Genomic DNA, 18,932 nt, shown 5'->3' on the forward strand with positions numbered 1-18,932 from the left:
CACCAGTGAAACTTTTTAAAAGTGCAAATGCTGGAACCCCACCCCTATCAATTGCATCTGAATCTAAGGTTGGGAGTGAGATGATGAGAAGTGTAAGGCATGTGTGTATGTTAAGAATCTTTATTAGTTTATCAAATTTTCCTTATAAACCACATTAGATAATTTGTAAGGTTCATACTATCTGTAATATCACATAACTAATAATGTTTAATCTAACATCTCTAAAGAATTTTTAAAGTAGTCTTGGTACTTTAATCCATTTTTTAAAATTCAAGTTGACATAATGACATGTTTTTCTCTGAAATAGACTCTCATATGGATCAAAGTCAACTAACCAGAATATGGGAGTAATAATAATAAGATATTGCTACCTCAGTAGCAGTTTCATTGTTGGCCAGACGTGTCACTGCAAAGACCTACCTGGCAGTCCCTACAAGATAGATGTACTAGGTACTTTTAATTAATCTTCTCCAGTCTCAACCAAAAGGTCTATGGTGGTTGACCTTTAGGAAGTATATGCTTTAAAAAATTCACTCAAGCACTGAAAAAATCAAATAATTGAATTCAGACTATTGATAGAGACAAATAAAGGGACACGTGCGAAACAGTATCCCAGGCCATGTCCCTGACAAGGGCACTGTAGTCAAAATTAGTTGAAACAAAATATATAATCAACCTGATTTGGGGGATACGTCTTCCTTATTGTATAAGTTATATGCACAACTGGAGTGAGCAAAATGAGTACATTGTATTTTCTCCCAGTGAAATTCAATGAACGAGGAAGATCTTTTTTCCACAACTCACTTTGACTTCTTCATGTACAGCCAGTAGACGACACCAGCAACAAGGGCAGCAAGGAGGAGACCAACAACGATTCCCACAATGAGTTTTGCCTGGTCATTCACCTTCTCTCTGTTTTCATCTGCAACAAAGAAGAAAAGTCCATGCAATTACAGACAATGCCAAGGATTTTCAGAAAGTCAGTCTAGCTATTACTTTGTATTAAAAATGACTAAAGCTCACTACGGTAATTAACATGCAAACTTGTGATTTTTAAAGGGTAAAATTTTAGCATTCTTACTATCTTGTCTCATTTGGTATTTCAATTCAAGTTGAAATTGTGGACAGCTAAGAAAATTACTTATACCATGACACTTCATAAATCTTGAGCTGATAGTTAAGGAAGAAGAGTCGGCAGCATAGTACCTACCACTTATCTCGTCTGCCTCATCGTGTTCTGGAATACTTACTGAAATGAAAAATGTTAATATGAAATTAAAAACAAAATTTGTTGATATATGAAAGTCACCTTTACCATTATAGTATGATGTAATAATACTCAAAGATAAAATGTCTATTCTACAACTAAGAGTAAAAAAAAAAAATCACACTTAATAAAGTATGACCTTGCCTACAAAGAAATTAATCTTGTTTTAAGGAAAGGAGAGGAGCTACAATTGCAAAGATATTAATCTACCATAGAAAATTTCATAACTGATGGCCTATAGAATTAATCTGAAATCCATATTGATTTTCGCACTATCTACCACCTTTTAATAGTCATTCTTTTTTTAGGGAAACAAGCTGGCACCTAGGAAGTCTACAGTGTGGTGTTTATCAACTTTTCTCAACTCTCCTGCCCTGATATAGGAGAATTCATTGTCTTTCTCTAGTGTCAAGGACTTACGACTAGAGATGTTCTCAAAGTAGTAGGAGTAGAGGTTCAAACTGACTGGGAATATCTCCGCGATTAAGAAGCAACATATATGAAGTTTGCAAAGCCCTCTAAATGACTCTGATAATGCTCTTGGTCCATTTTAAGAATTACCACTGTGCTGAATTATTATCTAACATTAAAATTTATAAATAATCTTCAAAGTGCATGGGCATGTATCAGAACTGCCAGTGACATCTGATAAAATGCAGATTCCCAAACCTCTCCTCATACATACTAAATTGGCATCTCAGGAGGTGCTCACTGAATTTGAAAACGACTGTATTAAATGTTGATAAAGTCACTGCAAGGCCTAGAAAACTGAAGCATACCATTCAATGGGTTAACATAAAAAGGAGAAACTTGTGTTCAGGAAGAAAGGGTAGGTTCTCTTTCTAGGTTGGACAAATCAATACTCACTGAATTGCATTCTGAGAAGTCAATGCTCCTATTTTAGAGTTAAATTTGTTTGGTTCTTTTCTCCTGTCAATCCATTAGGCCTTTATATTCCAGTCATAATTTGTGAGGGACCATTATTTTTCGACGATTGTTTTCTCCTAGCTCTTGCTAATTCCCAGCTAGTGTAGTCCTAGCCTGCTAATGTCATATACAGGTTTCCAACTGAATGAAGAATGAAAGTTTGGCAGGTCAGTTAGCATCCTGTCCAGAACTGAGCCTCATTCTAGGCCAGTCCTGATTTAAGGTTGACAAAGCAATAGGAACAACTATAAAATTGAAGATTATGGACAATTTCACATTAAATGACAATTGTTTTCTGAAGAAGCTGTTGTTGGTATGTATGTATTACCCTGATTTCAACATCGACAGATTTTTCCACATTCTCTGAGATAGTTTCAATTATCTGATTTTTGGCTATAGTTCAAATATGATATGACAAAACGAAGAATTTTGTAAACTAGATTCATGAATTCTAAAATCACTCTTGCTAGTTTGCTAAATGACTTTAAACATGTGGCATGCTAGTACCCTTATGCTGATAAGGGTAGGATAAATACCACAAAGGATTAGAAGGCAAAATAATAGATCAAAGGGAATTAAAAATTTAACAAATTTAAAACTGTCACAAAAATGTTTTAAGATGATCTTTGAATTACCTCCACTCTGAACATAAAGCATGAATTAAATAAGAGAAACTTATTTTTTTTGTTCTCTGTTGCTTTTGAGAACTATTCCTGTACAGGATAAGGCCTCTGACCCATAAAACATGAAATGATTTAACTGTCAAGACAAGGATAGCACAAGAATGGACACCAGGAAAAAAGAAAAAATAACCTTATGATGATGATACCAAATGCAAAATAAATAAATAAAACTTACCATAATGTAGTACAGGAAGATGGAACTGAAGATTTTAAACTAATGAAGAATAACTTCAAATTTTCTTACTTTTGTAATGCCAGAAATAAAATACTCACTAGCAGAGACATTCAAGGAGTTTACTGTTCTCTCCAGTTGGTTTTCTGCTGTGCAAGTTAATGTAACATTCTCTTCAGGGGAAATGATAATTTTACTATAATACCTGCCATTGATATAAGGAGATTCCTCTGTCTGGAAAAAGAAGAAAAAAGATGGGTTTAGAAATGAAAATGGATTAAAAAGCATAGGAAAGAGTAATAATGAATGTAACAGGATAGGTGTGGGGCTCTGTAGAGCATTCTAGTGTTCAAAAGCTATGTAAGATCATAGATCAAGACTCATGTATGCGAATATCTACAAAGGTTAGTAAATCCATAATGAAATTTCTGGGTTTTTGTGAATTCTAATAATTAAGTTAATTAAACTCTTATTTTTAAATAGAATCTCAGGTTTACTCAATATTTTGGCCTGATGATACTTGTTTCAAAATAATTGGTGACTATCTAATGACCAATTTTCTGTCAGTAAATATATAAATTTAATTATTTATAAATTTAGTCACTGTTCTTCATTGTGGGAATTAATTCCTTTATCTTAAACCATTATATCAAAGTACATATGTATGTATAATTTGCTCATGGGTACATGAAACCATTTTTTTTTCTGAAGTTTTCTGTTGTAAATACAGAGGATGGATGATTTTTCAGTGACTGCTGTCCATCTAATGTTTGTGAGGTGTTAATGAGGGTAATCGCTGCATTTAATTCCTTCAAATATAAAAATACAATTTACTTTAATCTCATCCCTAGGATTTGACTCCTAAACCCAACATGGTTGAGGCAAATGATGTACTTGCACTCATTTCTTGGTCAACTTATGATCGCATTCCCTACATTTTTCTCTTTCTATACTGTTTGCTTTCTCCTCAACTACATGGTAAGCGCCTTGAGGACAAGAGCTAGTCTCATGTTTTGGGTATCTTCTAGTTGCTGGGGGTGGAGGAGGGGCACAGACATCTTGTAGTTGTAAAATAACAGATTCACCATAAATCTGAGAGGGAACAAATAAAAGATTATGGATGCATCAGCACAAACCTAGAACAAGAAAAATAGCATATCACCCAGTGGGCCAGAATCAATCTTTCTCCTTGACAATGAAAGATGGCATTATTATTTTTACCCTCATAGTAAATTTACCTGCTATTTTTTCACTTCCTACTAGGAGTTTTCATCTGACTTTCTCGCTGAATCTTTGTTTTTGTTACTTTAAACTCTACAAAATACATTTTCTCATTTCTAGGATGGTCTTTTAAATCTTCATATCTTTTCATTAATCAAAAATTTACTGTGTGCTTATGTTTCTGTGTTCTATGTCTGTATCACCAGTACCTAAAGATTCTTTTTTTTTTGCTGCATTTATCACTTAAATTGAACTAGAGAGCAAAAACAATTGAGTAGAAAAGAAGCAATCATTTTTGATGCTAAAAACAGATCTGCACATTGTCTGCAATTTAGATGGCTCAAGTCTTTATTCCAAATCAAGAAAACTGCATTTTCCTAAGTTTAAGGAGCCCAGAGCTTCTTTGCCTCCTCTTACATGCTTTCTCACTGTGTGTCCCCATCACACTTAACTTAATGACACTTAAGTCATTCACTTCAAGTGTGCCTACTCTTTTGGGGACTTTCCATACCTAGAGTTAAGCAGCTATATATGCATCACCTATAGTTGAAAGAGCCAAAATCCACTTTGCACTGCAAAACTGCACGGCATAAGCTGGGACAGTGGCCCAACTTCCCTGGACAGAGGAAGAGTGGAGATTTTAGCTTAAAATTAATTTGCAGCTCTTTGCTTTATATATGGCTTCTCGAATTTCAACCGGGTCAAAATCTGAGAAGCAGCACAGAAGATTCAAATAATCCAGTGGTACCTCTGGGTGCTCCTGAGAGGCCTTTACTGATTATACTGAGAAGAGGGAGACATGAAGACTGTTGTAAAGAACAATGGAATTAACAAGTATGTCAGCAACTCAAGCAGATTGGCAATTTACTGGGATTACAGTTCTGAATCCCTCCAGTGTTGGCCAGATTCTCATCTTTCTTTTAGGGGGAGGGTCAAAGACTTAATAGTAAGAGAAAATAACAGGTAGTGTTAATAAATCCTTAACCCTTTACTATTACTAAAATAAAAAGGTATATGTAATAAGGTCTGGTTTATGACCCTTTTGTTCAGAAGGGTACATCCTAGACACTATGTATGTAGCTTGCCTTATTCTGGCCTTTGCACTGCATAGGCATGTCAGACCACACATTCATAAGCAGTAACTGTTCTTCTCCACCATCCCTACACGAGGACATAGTTTTAAGAAGAAATACCCCTTAACGTGCATAAATTGAGCACAGTATTGGAGCCCAGTTATACTGAGATGCATGAGCTTATTTTGCAGAAAAGTGTATATCTTAATGTTTTAATCACTCAAATTTCAGGAATGAATGATCATAAAGTAATACCCAATTTATATTCTTTTAAAAACAGATACTGACCATGACACAGTGGTTCCTCCCTTCTCCATGGCCCTGGGATAAAATTTCTCTTTGAGCCATGTTCTTCCTTTGGGAAAATTAAGAAGTTAGCAAAAGCTTCCTCTGAGCATGTACTGCAAATTTTATGTGGTAACAAACCAACCTACAGCGTAAGTTCGTGAAGAAAAAAAAACCACATTGGACAAAGTGCAGCATGTAACAAGAAGACAAATACTTGCTTGGTTTATGACGCTTCCACTGCCAGTAATTGTCCATTGAATGGCTGGCTTTGGAAAACCTTCCACGTGGCAGATGATTGTTTTAGATAGTCCACTGGGATCAGTTTTCTTTGTCATTTTTATTTGAGGTTTGCCTAAAATATCATTACAATTAAAATAAGATGTTGAACTGAGATCATAAAAAAACCAGGTATAAAATTCTCAAAGAATAATTTGAGTTAGTGCCCAAGTATTTTATTACCTTCTACAATGAGTGTCAATGACTCTCTTTTCTTTAGTCCTTCAACCTCCTGCAGAGCAGTTTCGCAGACATAGTTTCCAGCATCCTGATAATGAAGACTAGAAAATGACGGGCTAGATCGAAGCCTGATGTTATCCTGATTAAATAAAAAGTAAATTACCTCATGTGGCAGAATTAAAACTCTCAATGTATTTATTAGATAATAATTAAGCCTAAAACGATTCTTCTGGGAATAATAAAAATGCAAACTTCTTTTTCTTAACTTCACATGCTTTCAAAATAGATTTCCTTTTCCAGATTTTTATTTCAGGCTCTTTCATTTACTGAATTTATAATTTGGAAAGTGTTCATAAACGTGTAAGAATCAAGTTTCGTTGTTTGTGAAGTGGGGTAATAATATACCATAATTAAATTGTTTTGAGGACTTAATTATACAAATAATATATTGTGCTTACATTAAGGGGAGTTTTCAGTTTATAGTACCTACTCCTTATAGTACGTGTAGGTGATATAGGATTGACAGACATGGAGACTTGCGGTACCTAACCAATGATGAGCATACATGCAAGAAAGTCATTTCATACACTTATCAAACGCATAAACTGTTGATACAGTTATCAACACAGGGGACCTATTATAGAGTATTATGGTTTGAATGTGTTCCCCAAATTTGGTGTGGAAAACTTAATTCACCAAAATCACACGTTGATAATGTTTGGAGGTGGGGGTCATCAAAAGGTAATTATGATTAGATAAGGTTATCATAGTGGGGCCCTTATGATAAGGCTGGTGGCTTTATTAGAAGAGGAATAGAGAGCTGAGCTGGCATGCTCTTGCCCGCTCACCATGTGATGCCCTCTACAATGCTTTTATTCCAATTTCTATGAACAAAAGAAATGTAACATTTAATTTTAAAAACTTGCCTGATATACAGAAAATAATCCCATTATGTCAGGAATTGAAATGCTCCTAAGCAGGCAACTAGGCACGATCCTAAGATTATGTGGTCTTTGTCCATTAGGATATTTTTTCCCACTCCTCATTAACTAACCAATAATCAGGGAATACTGATCATCACTATTTTGAATATATGAGTTGTTCATGACAGTTAATTCATAACAGTGATTGCAGTTGATGTAAAAACAGTGTAAGCCACAGTAAACTTAGTTTCTCTAGTCCTATAGTAAAATACGCAATGAGTGTTCACATGATTATGAATTAGTGTAGTTGCCTAGAACTTGTCTAGCCTTGTGATCACTGATTACTATATACATATCATGCTAGATTGCAGCACAGGAAGTGGCACTTTATTTTAGTGAACAAGTTGTGATGACGCTGTGGCTGAGAGTAAAATAAGAAACTGAGCTCACAGAGTAACACAACAAGTAACAGAGGATTGAGTGCTAAAAGGGATCAAAAGGCAGGCAGTAAAGCAATACAAAATAATTTCATTAATATATTTCCATTAAAAAGAAACTCTAGAAAAAATATTTCTCCACAGTTTCTTATAAAGGTAATTCTTGTCAACTCCTATTTCAAGTGGTATGTGTGTTTTCTGAACCCATCAAGGGTTAAGGATTCTTGTCACATGTCATGCTCTGGTAACAAATGCACTGGGAGTTTGGATATACTAGCCAAGGGTTTAAGTGGAGGGATCACACACAACCTTTTCTTTTGGTGATAACCTTGTCTCAGATCGCCAATTATCAGTCACACTTCCTTATTCTAAAAGGATAGCCCATGGCCTACATTTCAGACAATTACAGGAGTGTAAGCACTTGTTCAGGAAATACTGAATTAACTCCTAGTATGTTCCAGGTATTCTACTGTAGCTCAGGGATAAAAGGGATTCCTTTCTAGGAGTTCTTGCTCCAGTGGAATCTGTTTTCAGAGACTTAAGAGTGGTCTCAGCTGCAGAGAGACAAAAAAGGTGTCTTATCAAAGCATAGTATTTGTACTCAGTAAGGCCTGGCCTTGAGTCTCTGTCAGTTATGAGCTTTCTGATTTCTTTTCCTTCAATTTCTTTATATGAATAATGTGGGAAAATAATAATCCTTGTATTTCACAGGGTTGTTGTAAATATCACATAAGGATAATGTGGGCAAAAACACACTGTAAATTGTTAAGCCCTGTGGTACATAACTATGTTTGTATGTGCACACATGTGTGTGGTGTGTGTGTATAATTAATCTATACACATAATTGACATAACACCCCAAACTAAGTTTCAGAACACCAATTATGGATGTCACCCTGTTGATGAGCACCTCTAAAATTTTACTGTTATTTTATTTATCTTATCAGAAACACACACAGAGAGAGAGCGAGCTGGTATATAAACACATCCATGAATGTATCTACTTGAATACAATATAAAGTGCATAAGAAACCTAAAAATAAATCAATCCAAACAGCAGGGTAGTACCAAAAATATTACTTACTTTCATCCATACCACAGTTGCATTCCTGCTAGCGGATATTGTGCATGACACGGGTAGGGCATCACCAATCTGTCTGGTCACTTCTCCACTTGGGTTTAAGGACAAATCCAAATCTGTGAAGCAGAAAATCTGTTCAAAATGCTAACTCTGAAATGTAAAATAGTCAAAATATTTTGGAGAAGAAAAGATGAAAGAAAATACATTTCTTCAAACTGCATTTGGACATTCAGAACTGATTTATAGGACTGAAATAATTGGACTATAGCATGATTAGCCTGGTTTTTCAAGCCAGCTTTGAGACTAGTTTAGACAAGAGAATGGTCAATCTAATTGATCATCCATTTATTTACAGTTAATATGATTGATATTTTGAGGGGACATAAATATTCCCCTTGGGTCTATCACCTTAAGAAAAAAAATCTTAAGTCACTTCTGGAAGAAAATAAAGAAAGATGATGACTAGGTAAATATTACATAAAGAGATGGTAAGGCATAAATGTTGGAAAATCAAGCATCTTTAGACAGCAGGTGATAAATCGAAATACCATGAGATAGTAGTTGTGTTTCTTCAGAGAGAATTGACTATAGTAGCAGATATGGTTAAAAAGTGCGATTCCGTTTCTCATCCAGTTGATGGAAAACAATTTTTATAAAAATTTTACTGTCATAGTCTGATCTGTATAAGAAAATTCCAACTCAATTGAACAAGTATTTAATGTACAGCTACTATGTCCCAAGCACTGATGAGAGATGCAGAGATAAATAATGAGCTTACAACTCAATGAGGCAGAGGTACTATGCTAACTATAACACACAGTCCATGAAATCAGCACCTAGTAGGAAGCCTGACACTGATTTGAAGTTCAAGAAATATTTGTTGAAAGATGAAAGGCAAGCTAGAAACAGAGGTACAGACGAAGACTTAATGGAAGTATAGAGAACAGAGACAAACTGGGTTTCAAAGCAGTAATAAAGGCTTTGTAAAGGGAACACTATATGTTCGTGGCCTCAAATGATTGAGAAGGACTTTGATAGGGGAAGATGTAAGGAAAACTTTGGTCACATAAGAAAAGGCAAAAAGATGCGCGAGCTTGGCAGATTCTGTAATGGTGAGTAATTGGGTATAAGTGGTGACAACTCATGAAAGTTAAACTCATACAATTCATTGAGACTAGACTGAAGAGGACCATGCTTGCCACACTGGGAGTTGTGTCTTTGTTCTACAGTATGAAGACTTGCCATTACACTCCGCGTTTCTCCTTGATTTTACATGTCATACTTGCAATTTGTTGATTGCAACATCATTTTTAAAGTTCGTCTCTCCTATCATACTGAAAGCACCGTGAGGGTAGTGATTGTGACTTAATTTGTCACTGATATAGCCACAGTGCCTGACACATGGTAGACTCTCAAACACTACTATTGAATGAATGAAGGGAAGGAGCATGTTTTCTCAGTTTCTCATTAATATTAAACCATGTACCATCATGTAGAAAAGTGGAGTTTCCTCAGAATATTTGGGTGAATTGTATTTAGATAAAAATTTTATTCTGGATGAGTTAGAAGTTTTTGTTAGCTGGATAGCTAATTTTCCAGAGAGGAGATAAACAATTTTACAGGACAATGATGGACTTTGTAAGCTCTGATGAAGACTCTATGTGTGCACATATTGGCAGGGAAATAGTAACTTTCATCAGCAACTAGGAATTTGTAGGCTGTGAGACTTGATGAGCAGTCTATTCTGCAAACATGTGCAAGAATGGGTTGATGCTTCTCTACCCACACTTCCTTTAGACATGTTTGAAAAGGAAACAAATCTTGTTTCTGGAAAATAAGCAAGCAATCAAAGATAAGTGGGTAAAAATAGGATTTTTATGTTTCCATATAATTTAGAATCAGATGTTGATTTACTTGAAATACTTTTTTTCAGCTTTTGAGGAGCAATAGAGTCAGCAATGGAGTTAAAATCCAATGTTAGAGTCTACCTGTCAAAACCAAGATGCACTTAAATCTAATTAAATGCACTAAAATTCAATTAAACTTTTACACACTTTTGTTTAATTTTCCCCCATCACAGCTAAACACGTAGGCACTATATGGCTGCAACCAAGTCTTTTGCTTTGTCAGTCTGCTATCTATCCTTCCCTGCCTTATCTACAAGTAAACAAACAAGTGCCCTCCTCTTTTAGAGACCTGTGTACCTTGCATCTCTTAAAAATAAGCACGTCACACCATCTCTAAGGCACTAGATTATTGATTATTGGCCCAAAGACATCATGAACAATGATAATAGAGAGCTATTCCACATGTGGTTCTATCTGCTGGCTATATTCTCTCTGTTCATTATTTTATTTTATTTTTATGAAACAGGACTGGATAATATTGTTATACTGGAGGCTACTGCTTTCTCTGTAACTAGCCCCTGGTGGTAGACACATTCAAACCCAAGCAACATAAGCAAGGAGCAAATGGAGAAATGGCCCAGCTGTGAGCATAACAGTCCACTGTTTTTACCGGGCTCCCAAGGGAGCACTCCCAACATCAGACAATCAGAAGCAACCATCTGGTTGCTGTATTCCCCAATGCACCCCCCTGTATCTCTCTCAAAATTTTAGCTCATATCCCACATGTTTTCAAAGTATTATGAGTCAAATGAAAGAGTTAGAACTATGTACTCAAGACAATTTCTAAAGTCTTTTTATACTCAGTAGGATTGTAGTGGATAACATCTAGAGGAAACCTTATTAAAGGTACTGTTGAGGGCAAAGGACTTATTAGGAACTTTGTACTATACCTCCAAGCAAGACTGACATTTGCTCAAAGCACTCTGAATTCTAGTGTCACCAGGGTGTGGTATAAATTAGTTTACTGTTTCCATGATTCATCAGGTACATCAATAATATGGACTGTCATGAATTAGAACATAAAGAACTCAAGTTAAGTGTCTGGTATTTATGTATGTCTTTTTCTGTTACACCGAGGCAAATACAACTTTTGGAGTATTTGGAGATCAAAAGCAAATTAAAAGTTAAAACGTTATGTCCACAGTGATTTTCAAGAAGTTCTGTTTCCAGAAATTTCCTGTCCCTCTATATAGAGTACATTTAGCCAACAAATAACTTCTAATGATCTCTATTTCCTGTTCCCAAAACTGAGTCTATAGTAACTTTGTATTGCCTGAGTTTGGGTGTTAAATTTATTCTGTAACACAAATGATAATGCTGGGTCAACTGCAAAGCTGGTGTACTTCAAGAACATGGAAATGTTTTCTTAAAATATGCGGAGTTGTTTCTTTAAGGTCCATATGAATATTGTTTATTGACACCACAAATTGAAGACACTTAGAAAGAAGATGGAGATGTACCACTGCCAAATGTTGTGGTTATCAGAGCCATGCAAGGTTTCAATATTGCAGTGCAAATCTGGACCAAAGTTGAGCTTATCCTGATGCTCTCTCTACTGCATCTATTGCAACCAAGTTATTTAAGAAAGATATACCTGCAGTTTATTTGAAAAGATAGCTACATTAAGCTATTAGAAGCCTTTGAAGTGAAGCTGCTGATGAAGAAGTAAGTGACTTACAGTGAACTGTGATGGCTGTTGAAGCAATCATGCTTTTTTTGTCTATCAGGGAGCACTTGTAGTCTCCTGTTGCATTGCGCCTCACATCTGTCAGTGTGTAAGTATTTGAGCTTCTTATTCCTTCGGGCTGTCCCTTTTGATAGAGGCAAAATGTCAGATGATTATACTTGATTGCTACAATGAGAACAGTTGTATTTCTTGATGAAGATAGCATTTTATCAGGCAAGATAAAATAAGGGAATGTGTTTCATTCATCACACAAAAATAGTACAGTTTGTGTTACCAACATCTGATTCCTGGGCAAATAATTGATGTTTTGGATCTAAGGAATTTGAGAGCTGATTTATTTTCTATTGATGACATTTATTTTATTGACATCATGGCTTTTGCTCAAGTTTCAAGTACATTTTTAAAAAGTCCAATGTTTTATTTTTATATTTATGCCTTATGTAATTTGACAAAAATATTTGAGACAGCTTAAAAGGAAATATGGCATATATCCAGATTAAAAGAAAAAACACAAAAGGAAGGAAAGAAAGAAGAAAGGAAGGAAAGTAAAAAGGAAGAAAGGATGAAATGAGAAGAATGAGAAAGAAAGGGGAAAGGAGGAGAGAGAAGAGAGGGAAAAAATGACAAAAGAAAAAGAAAAGAAATTAAGAAATTAAGACTAGGAAAAATATAGATGATATAGGAATAATATATGTTAACAAAGAAAGATATTCAGCAGATATTATTGCAAAAACTGAGACACAAATTTGGCTGTGTCATCCCTGATAGCCAAAGCTGAAACCGAATTAGCTTCAAATTTTCCTTCGCAAATGAAATAAAAACAGCAATTAATTTATCAGGAGAAACAAAGTTTTCTGTCAGTATAAAGAAATTACTTATACTAGTCTTCTGAATAATGTAGTGAATGATATTCTTAAGTACTAATGAGTACTGTGGTAGATGAAATTTGTAAGCACATCCCTGCAGTAAATGCAACATTGAGTTGCATATGGCTTCCCTCAATGCGAAAGTGATGTCAAACACAAAGCTACAGGAGTGCAAACAGGCATCCTCAGACAGAGCTCTCTCCTTGTCTGTTTCCAGATCCTTATGACATGCAGAGCACATCCAAGACGAATTTTCCAAAGTATCCTCTATGCATATAATTTCCTTCAACTATGATATGGAAAAAAGTTGAGGAAATGGCATTTCAAGATTATACATAATGACAAAAAAAAAAGAGCCATAGCATTATCCTAAATATAACATGCAACAGAACTATCCCTACTTCAGAGGGTTAGAGGTATGTTCAGGGCAATGTTGTGGGCAGATTTAGAATCCACATCAGTTCATTCACTGTCTTCAGTTTTCATTTTGTAGTTATCTGCTTCTGACGAGCAGATTCTTATCGTTTATTTGGATAATTAAATTTTAAGTTTTTGCAATTATGGTTTCCTGTGGTTGACCTTTTTTTTTTTTTTTCTCTTTGTCCTTGAAATCTCTCAGCATTGAGAAAAAAAGCAAGAAACTGGCAGGTGCAGAAAAAGCTTCCACATGAAATTTTATAGGTGGTGTCTCTTGTCCCCAGCAATAACATTTTTTCTCACTTCATCTATCCATGTAAGAACAATTCTTCATGTCAGCCGGAAGTCAAACAACAGGATAAAATGATAGTCATTCAACTCAAGTAATACTTAAGCACTTACTGGTAAGTAAAACAGAAACTCCTCTGGGGGAGGATTGCCATTTCCTAAGCATTTAAGAGTGACGTTATCCCCTTCTTTGATGGCAGTTTTTGGTGGCAGCACTTGTATTGTCACCTGCTCTGTAGGATCTGTAAGAGTTACAGACACAAGTTAACCATTTTTGTCAAGTACCGCATTACTCTGTGCGTACAATGTAAATGACTAAATTATACATAATTTTCTCAAGAAGCTAGTAATGGTAATTGCTTAAATATACCTTTTTATAGAAGGATTGAAGCTAATAGCTACTTGCTATACAAGTACTAATCTTAGTTAGGGCACACTACAAAGAAACCCTGTTACATCAAAATCAATTTCTTCTTAGCAAAATGTCTTTAACTGAGGTAGGAATGGTGGTAATTATTTTATGTATAAAAGACCATAGGAACAATCAAACTGCATGGCTTTATTATAGGGAAATTTAATTATATATTATATGAATCATACAGTTTGGAAGGACAAAATTCAGCTAGCAAGCAGCTAAAGCTATTAGATACCACTGTATTCATATTGCATAATAATACTTCATATGAAATAAAAAGAGGAGACATGAGTTAACACCAACAAGGATTTCCTGCATGCAGGAGAGAAGATCTGCTTAAAAAAAGATGAATCCTATGAACTGAGGGAGACCCTTGACACAATTGACAGGACTGTAAATGAATTATAATTTTGTCCTGTTCACTGGAGCCAAGATGCAACTTTCATTCCATTTTGGTCATATTTATGGAGAAAATAGGGCTAAAGGGTATGCTTCAGCACAGGCTACTGCTCAATAGTAGAATGCTAATGAAACTGAATGCTGGATACAGTGAACCATATCTAGCAAACAGGAAATAAAATGAAGTGGTGCTGGCAGTTAGAAATGATCCACTAACGTATCCATTCGTTATATTGCTGGATAATACAGTGAATAATAAATTTTGAAATCATATAATGCCAAGGCATGTTTTACAGAATGTTTTCCACAAGACTTAATAATTATTGAGGCATGTGTCTATATTTCCAAGCTGGTGACACTAAAAATTATCTATAAAAACCTACTTTTTTTTTATTAGCTAACAAATGAAATGAGTAAGTTATACTTTTGGAGGCTTTGTTCTATGTCTTGTGGTCATTTATTTACCTTTCTATAAATAAAGTGCAGATAAAAAACACTTAAAGGGTTGTTACAGAAGGTTGTTATAGAAGGTTGTTACAGATTGCTTCCTTGCCTTTTCTCTATGCTTAGGCATCTCTGAATATTTGTCCAGTGTATTCTGAGGTTAAATGGTGATTGATTTAATATACTTCATATTTGTTTTTCTGGATTTGCCTGAAGTAGTTTCCTAACCAGCAGTTCCCGGTGAGGTTGAAAAGTGAATACAATTTGGTTTTGGTGCCCTGCTGACCTTCTGTTTCTGGGCCTCTCTTGCTTTCTTACTTGGCCTTTCTCTGACTAGTGCTCAGGTTTGGCCTGTGGCATGTCACTGCGGCACATCTCTGATCAAGGCTGACACAACAGAACAGCCAGGGATGGCCATCTCCGACTTCTTTCTCTATTTTAAAACTCCACTTCTCTGTGTTCCCTTTTCAACAGGCTCTGTTTTGTATTAGAGAGTCATCAAAGGGTTAATGTAACCCATTTGCATTTTGACAGTAACTCTGCATGTCCACTAACATGCTTACCTCAAAATTAATGATCTCTTGCTCTGCCTTTGCCCCGACTTTGAATTTTACTCTGCCCATTAGTAAATCATCATTTTGCCCATTACTCTGGCTTTCTCCTTTGCCTTCTCTTATCCATTCAGTCACCATGTCTTGATGATTAATACTTTACAATATATTTTGGGTCTGATTCTCCCTTTCTGTTCTCACTTACACTTCCCTAGTCAATGTCCTAATTAACCTACACCTGAAGCAATGCCATCAAATTTCACTTGGTTCCTCACCTTGAGTTTCCTTCCTTTTGATCCTTTCATATATATTTCCTCTGAATCAGTTTTCTGAAGTAGCGCTTTGAATATTACAATGATACTCAAAATCTGTTACACATTCCCAATATATAAAGATTAAAAATAAAAATTCCTTAGCCTGGTATCCACAGTTTGGCTTGAACCCAGCTCGAGTGAGAGTCTTATCTCTTACTCTGCTACATAAACCCCTACAAAATAACTAACACTGTCTACTGAAATTTTCTTTTCATGTATTTATTTATCCTACAGTCCTTCATTTATTCATTTGTTTGGCATTTATTTTGTGCAAGCCTTAAGTGCTGGAATTATAAAGTTTAAAACCCTGCCTCAATGAACGTTTCCTCTATTTGTAAGCATACCAAACTTAATAATTAAGAGTATGACCACATAAAACCTGCATGTGACACAAGCATAGGGATCCTGGTAGCCATCGATACAGGAGATTAGGAAGCTTCCTGGAGAAACTGACCCCAGAGCTGGGTTTTGACACATAAATGGGTGTTTGCTAAATGATAAAGGTGGGAAGACGACAGCATATGCATAGCCATGTAAGTATTACTCTACAGAAGGAATCAGGAAAGTAGAACAGACCACAGCGGATACAGGCAGTGATGAGGGCTGAGCACTACCTAGGACCATGGCTAAAACGAACTCAAGGCATACTGCAGTGCGGGGAGGGGGAAGGATATTAATCTGAGAGCTCTGGGGAGTCACTGAGAAGTTTTTATCACATTTGTGTTTTAGAAAAATACATCTGGCCTCAGGTTGGAGGGAAGTTTATTTGGGGGTGAACAGAGAATGGTGGGCAGACAAGATAAATATTATTTTGCAATTCATTGGAAAAATACTACTTTGAAATCCATTGTAGAAATACAGGCAATGAGGAATGGTGGCATAAACGTAAGCAGTGTCAGAAGGCAGAAATCAGATAAAAACAAAGATTAAAGAGCTAGATTCTCTAAAACCTCATTACTGATTGAATAGGGTAAGAAAGGAGTGGACTGGTACACTTTTCTCAAGCTTTCTCAATATGAATTTGCCAATTTTTTTTTTTTCTTGAAATGGACTTGTCTCTCCTTTCCATTTAGCGCTCTCCTTCTGTTCTCTGAAGTCTTCCTAGAGCAGTGGTTCTCCACTTGTAGTCCTCAGATCAGCACCATTAGCACCATCGGGGAATTTGTTACAAATGCACAGTGTCAAGCACTTTCCTACACCCACTAAATCAGAAACTCAAGGCCAGAGTGCAGTAATCTGTGCTCTAAAAAGTCCTTCATGTTCTTCTGACGCACACTACAGTTTGAGAACCACTGTCCTCGGGCACCTGAGCCTTCAAGACTCTTAATACTGAGTTCCTGAGGCTTTTACCCTTACAATCTTGCATTGGCAATTTCCTTCTGATGTAGGTGTTTTGCTTCTCTATTGGAGTAGTACACTCTTTGAATGTGAGGACTGTCTTAAACTGCTTCTTCCTGCTTCGCGTTTTCACCATGAAGCTCAGCACTGCGTACACTGTGGCTTCTTAAAAGCCATGCCAAGTGCACCTTACACAGCCTGCATGATAAAATCATTATCTTCGCATCCATTCAAGGATTTCTCTGTCTACCCAACTCTGTATGCCTCACACTCACAGATATTTCTGTTCCTTCTGAAGCCAGTTTCCCAATTCTTATTACTTATCTTGATGTTCTCTCCTGTCTTGTACACCTACACTTACACCAATATGGTTCATTTCCAACTGGATATTTCTAACAGAAATAATTCTGGGCCGGGCATGGTGGCTCACACCTGTAATCCCAGTACTTTGGAAGGCTGAGGTGGGCAGATCACCTGAGGTCAGGAGTTCGAGACCAGCCTGGCCATCATGGTGGAACCCCACCTCTACTAAAAATACAAAAATGAGCGGGGTGTGGTGGCACGCGCTTGTAATCCCAGTTACTCGGGAGGCTAAGGCAGGAGAATCACTTGAACTCAAGAAGTGGAGGTTGGAGTGAGCCAAGATTGCGCCACTGCACTGCAGCCTGGGTGACAGAGTGAGACTACATCTCACCCCCCCAAAAAAAAAGAAAGAAAGAATTCTGCCTTCACCTAAAAAAAAAAGTTTGATTTTAGATAAGCTATACATAATGATATACTAATTTCTTGGATTTAAATCAAGTTGAAACTTATTTCCCAAGTTTAAGGCAAAACTACGTTTTAATATTAGGGCAACTTTGGAAGAATTTCACCTCTTTTCCCGTGTAAGATATTGTGTCCTAGGGAACCTAAAAAAGAAATGTAGGTGAGGTGATACTCTCGAAAGGCTCGGCAGGCATTCTTGGCTTTTCTCTAAAATAGATGTAGAAGAGCTAGGTTACTCTAGAACACATGCCAGTATCATAAAAATTTTAGATAAATTAATAATAATAAGGAGAAAATCCTTTATTGTATTTTCCCCCCCAAATATGTTTTTTTTTTTTTTTTTAGACAGAGTCTCGCTCTGTTGCCCAGGTTGGAGTGCAGTGGCGCTATCTCGGCTCACTGCAAGCTCTGCCTCCTGGGTTCACGCCATTCTCCTGCCTCAGCCTCCCAAGTAGCTGGGACTACAGGCGCCTGCCACCTCGCCTGGCTAATTTTTTGTATTTTTAGTAGAGACGGGGTTTCACCGTGTTAGCCGGGATAGTCTTGATCTCCTGACCTCGTGATCCACCCACCTTGGCCTCCCAAAGTGCTGGGATTATAGGCGTAAGCCACCGCGCCCGGCCTTCCCCTCAAATATCTTCAGCTCTATGTTTATATTCTGATAATGACCATATAGCAATAATAATGAAGTACTTAATAATGACAATTTAATGTGTGATGTAGTATGTTATTTTTGATTTGTGATTTCACTTACTCCCTATAACAACTCTATCAGTTAGGTATTATATTTTTCCCATTTCAAAGTAAGAAAACTGAGATGTAGAGTAGTTAAGCTACTTTTCAAGAAATGGTAATTGATAATGCTGGGACTAGAATGCCAGCATTTTTGCTCCTAATCATTAGATTATCTTGGCACCTGTCTTACAAGGAAAGCACAGCAATGGAGAAAAAGATTCTATTCTAATATCTACAGCTAATTTAGGGCAAGACTCTGTGCCTCACTTTACTAACTA

General features: G+C 36.3%; 1 protein-coding gene across 4 annotated transcripts in view; it reads right to left on the reverse strand.

The window, feature by feature from the left end:
• Nucleotides 1-18,932, reverse strand: part of ALCAM (activated leukocyte cell adhesion molecule) — a 210,050-nt gene that overhangs the window by 23,498 nt on the left and 167,620 nt on the right. Inside the window, exons 7-14 of one of the 4 annotated variants that reach the window (XM_005548246.4) lie at nucleotides 13,808-13,935; nucleotides 12,114-12,246; nucleotides 8,532-8,644; nucleotides 6,091-6,226; nucleotides 5,850-5,983; nucleotides 3,151-3,283; nucleotides 1,211-1,249; nucleotides 805-922 (exon numbers count right to left, since the gene is read on the reverse strand). In XM_005548246.4, coding sequence (XP_005548303.3) covers nucleotides 805-922; nucleotides 1,211-1,249; nucleotides 3,151-3,283; nucleotides 5,850-5,983; nucleotides 6,091-6,226; nucleotides 8,532-8,644; nucleotides 12,114-12,246; nucleotides 13,808-13,935 — 934 coding nt within the window. Of the gene's footprint in view, nucleotides 1-804; nucleotides 923-1,210; nucleotides 1,250-3,150; nucleotides 3,284-5,845; nucleotides 5,984-6,090; nucleotides 6,227-8,531; nucleotides 8,645-12,113; nucleotides 12,247-13,807; nucleotides 13,936-18,932 lie in introns of all 4 variants that reach the window. The other 3 variants (XM_065539238.1, XM_005548247.4, XM_074033536.1) reach the window with 3 other exon arrangements.

This window comes from Macaca fascicularis, chromosome 2, assembly GCF_037993035.2.
Source record: "Macaca fascicularis isolate 582-1 chromosome 2, T2T-MFA8v1.1".
Classification (NCBI taxonomy): Eukaryota; Metazoa; Chordata; class Mammalia; order Primates; family Cercopithecidae; genus Macaca; species Macaca fascicularis.